At 46.0% G+C, this 2,586-nt stretch overlaps 1 protein-coding gene across 1 annotated transcript in view; it reads left to right on the top strand.

Annotated features, from left to right (window-relative positions):
• Positions 1-449, top strand: part of ACA1_148780 (uncharacterized protein) — a gene marked incomplete at both ends in the record, with an annotated part of 1,901 nt that extends 1,452 nt beyond the window's left edge. The window contains 2 exons of the mRNA XM_004351456.1: positions 63-127; positions 207-449. Coding sequence (XP_004351508.1) covers positions 63-127; positions 207-449 — 308 coding nt within the window. The remainder of the gene's footprint in view (positions 1-62; positions 128-206) is intronic.
• Positions 450-2,586: the final 2,137 nt, after the last annotated feature.

Here is a 2,586-nt window from a genome sequence, read left to right as displayed (position 1 = left end):
AGCGGCAGTCGCTGTGGCTCAAGCTCGGCAAGTACTGCCTGGCCACCATCCAGGTCATGCAGAGCGAGCTCTCCTCCTCATCATCAGCTTCCACAAGGACTGGGTCGAACACAAGCAACGCATCGAGGTACCGCACACGCACTACCGCACACGCGACACGCGGGCTAAGATGTGTCTGTGTGTGTGTTGTGTGTGTCGTGTGGCAGGAAATTATAACGGAGTACAACAAGCTGAAGGCGGAGAAGAACAAGGCGCTCACGAGCGGGTCGCCAGCACAGAACACGGGCCTCGGGGACGAGGACCTGCTGCTCAACTGCGAGCGGATCGTGCGCGAGTGCGTGAAGCAGGTCGAGTTCAACCTGGGCGAGATCGGCCTGCGCGCAACCAAGGAGGCCCTCGTCGAGCTCGTCGCCAACCTCGTCCTCGAACGCGCCAAGTGCCACTTGTGACAGATTACGCCACGCTGTACTTATTTATATATCCTTTGTTAAAGGTTCTGAGCACCATTAGAATTGCCAGCAAAAATGTGGGTGAGGGCCTTGTGTGCCTGCTGCAGATGTGTGCTTGCATCCTGCAGGTGTGCTGCCAGTAGTGCATGCTCAGAGCATAGGGCCTCAGGGACAGGTGGTGGAGGAGGAGGCCTTTTGTCTGTCAAAATTATACTGTACCAAGAAAAATACTGTTTATCAAGACCACGTGTTATGTGCATTAGTAATTCCTATTATATCATTACATACACATACATGATGATTTAACTGCGTTTTATGCACATTTCATTTCGCCACTTGCACAATAACTATCATGTCTGATATCACTTCTTTATGCTTGCAGGCATTATAACCCATTTTAAGAAAATGGATTATAGATCAATGACACTCACTCTGGGCGTGATTCTGAGGATGATACTGCAACAATATGACTTGAGGTTCCTGTATCCCTTATTCTGGATGTGTGTGGTGATGATACTGGTTGGCAGGCTCCATCCAGCCAGCAGATGACAGATTTGGTGGACAGATGCACACCACAGCCAGCAGTGAAGATGCTCTCAACAGATCATTGCAAGTCCCTGCTGTTCCTCACTCTGTCTGCACAAGTTTGATTTATCACAGATACAAGCCTGTCACATCCAATATCTCAGCATGACCCAAGCAGCTTCGCACCAATGGCTGAGGACATTGATGGAGAACCAACCACTCCACCATCAACTCTACCATTTACATCATCAGGTATGCCCCATCCTACAGCTCATTTGTGATAGCTTCCTCACTACGCCAGTAGTGTGTTTGCAGGCAGGCGTTCATGCTTGTATATGGCATCTCTGAGAACAAAAAGGGCAACTTTTCCATTATGGACACTCTTTGAACTGGCAGGACCTCCACTGACACTACAGCTTGGGCCAGTGCATGGATAACACCAACATGGTATTACATCACATACATGTACACAATAACATATCCTGAATTTGCATGCTCACAGCTACCATAAATCCCTGAAATTTATCACATACACATAGGCAATACTCACTGCTTGCTTTGCTCCCCTTCTCCCTTACTCCAGTATGGCTGTCATGCTCCCAACTCAACCTCCATCTACATGCCAATGATCATGACCAAGGAAAATACTTGGATCCCTTGAACGCCCAGCACTTCACCCACGCCAAGCTGTTGAGTCTCTCTCACTTCTGCAAGATGTTCAAAGGTGAACACAAGCATATCAAGTTCCCTCAGTTCTGCATCCTCAGGCAGTGCAATATCTGTGCCTTGATGAATGACACCATTACCAACTGGATGATGAGCATGAGAGAGTGGGCGCAGCTAAAGCAGCACAAGCTGTATCACCTCAAGCTTGTTGAGGTGGAGTGGAAAGCTTATCACCTCCACCAGCAGGAGGCTGTTGCTGACCCCAGTGCTACCATGTTGATTATCATGGATGCTGGCTCAGCTTGATACCACCAAGCTCAACAATGCTGACCCTGAAGAAATCCTACCAGGATCTTGTCTCTCTGGAAAATCTGAACTTAGCTTGTTTTGTGTTAGTGCAACTTCAAAACGCACCTTGCTTTTGCTTTCATACCCTCCATCAATTCCACAATCAGTGGCCATGCTACTCTCAGAGGAGCACTAACACAAAACAATCTAAGTTCAGTTTTTCTGGATTGTGTATGAATGTGATAAACTTAGTAGTGGTAGGTCAAACATGTAGTCATTGTGTATGTGTATGTGATGAAGTAATGTGACCTTGACTGATGGCCCAGTTGCAGCATCATATCTCTCATTATGGTGTGTAAAGAACAAAAATTGACTTTTTGTCTGGTTAAATCCCAGCAGCCATGATTTTTCCCTTTTATGGTTTGTGTGTGCTGGCTGTTATGTGGTCAGGATAGGAACGAAAAAAACGATTGTGTACATGTACACAATAAAGTAAGTGTCTGTTTATATTTTTGGTTGTCATGTATATGTACATGAAATTGGTCATTCCATTTTCTCTCTCATTACAATGGTATTTTACTCTGCCATTTCTCAAGATGCTCCCAATTTTGTCTTGTTATTTTTAAATTAAAACCATTTTTGTGTTGTCCAAACCATT

The sequence above is a fragment of the Acanthamoeba castellanii genome, assembly GCF_000313135.1.
Source record: "Acanthamoeba castellanii str. Neff unplaced genomic scaffold scf7180000084715, whole genome shotgun sequence".
NCBI lineage: Eukaryota > Discosea > Longamoebia > Acanthamoebidae > Acanthamoeba > Acanthamoeba castellanii.
The sequence above is the reverse complement of the archived record's forward strand: the minus strand, read 5'-3'. Positions and strand labels throughout refer to the sequence as shown.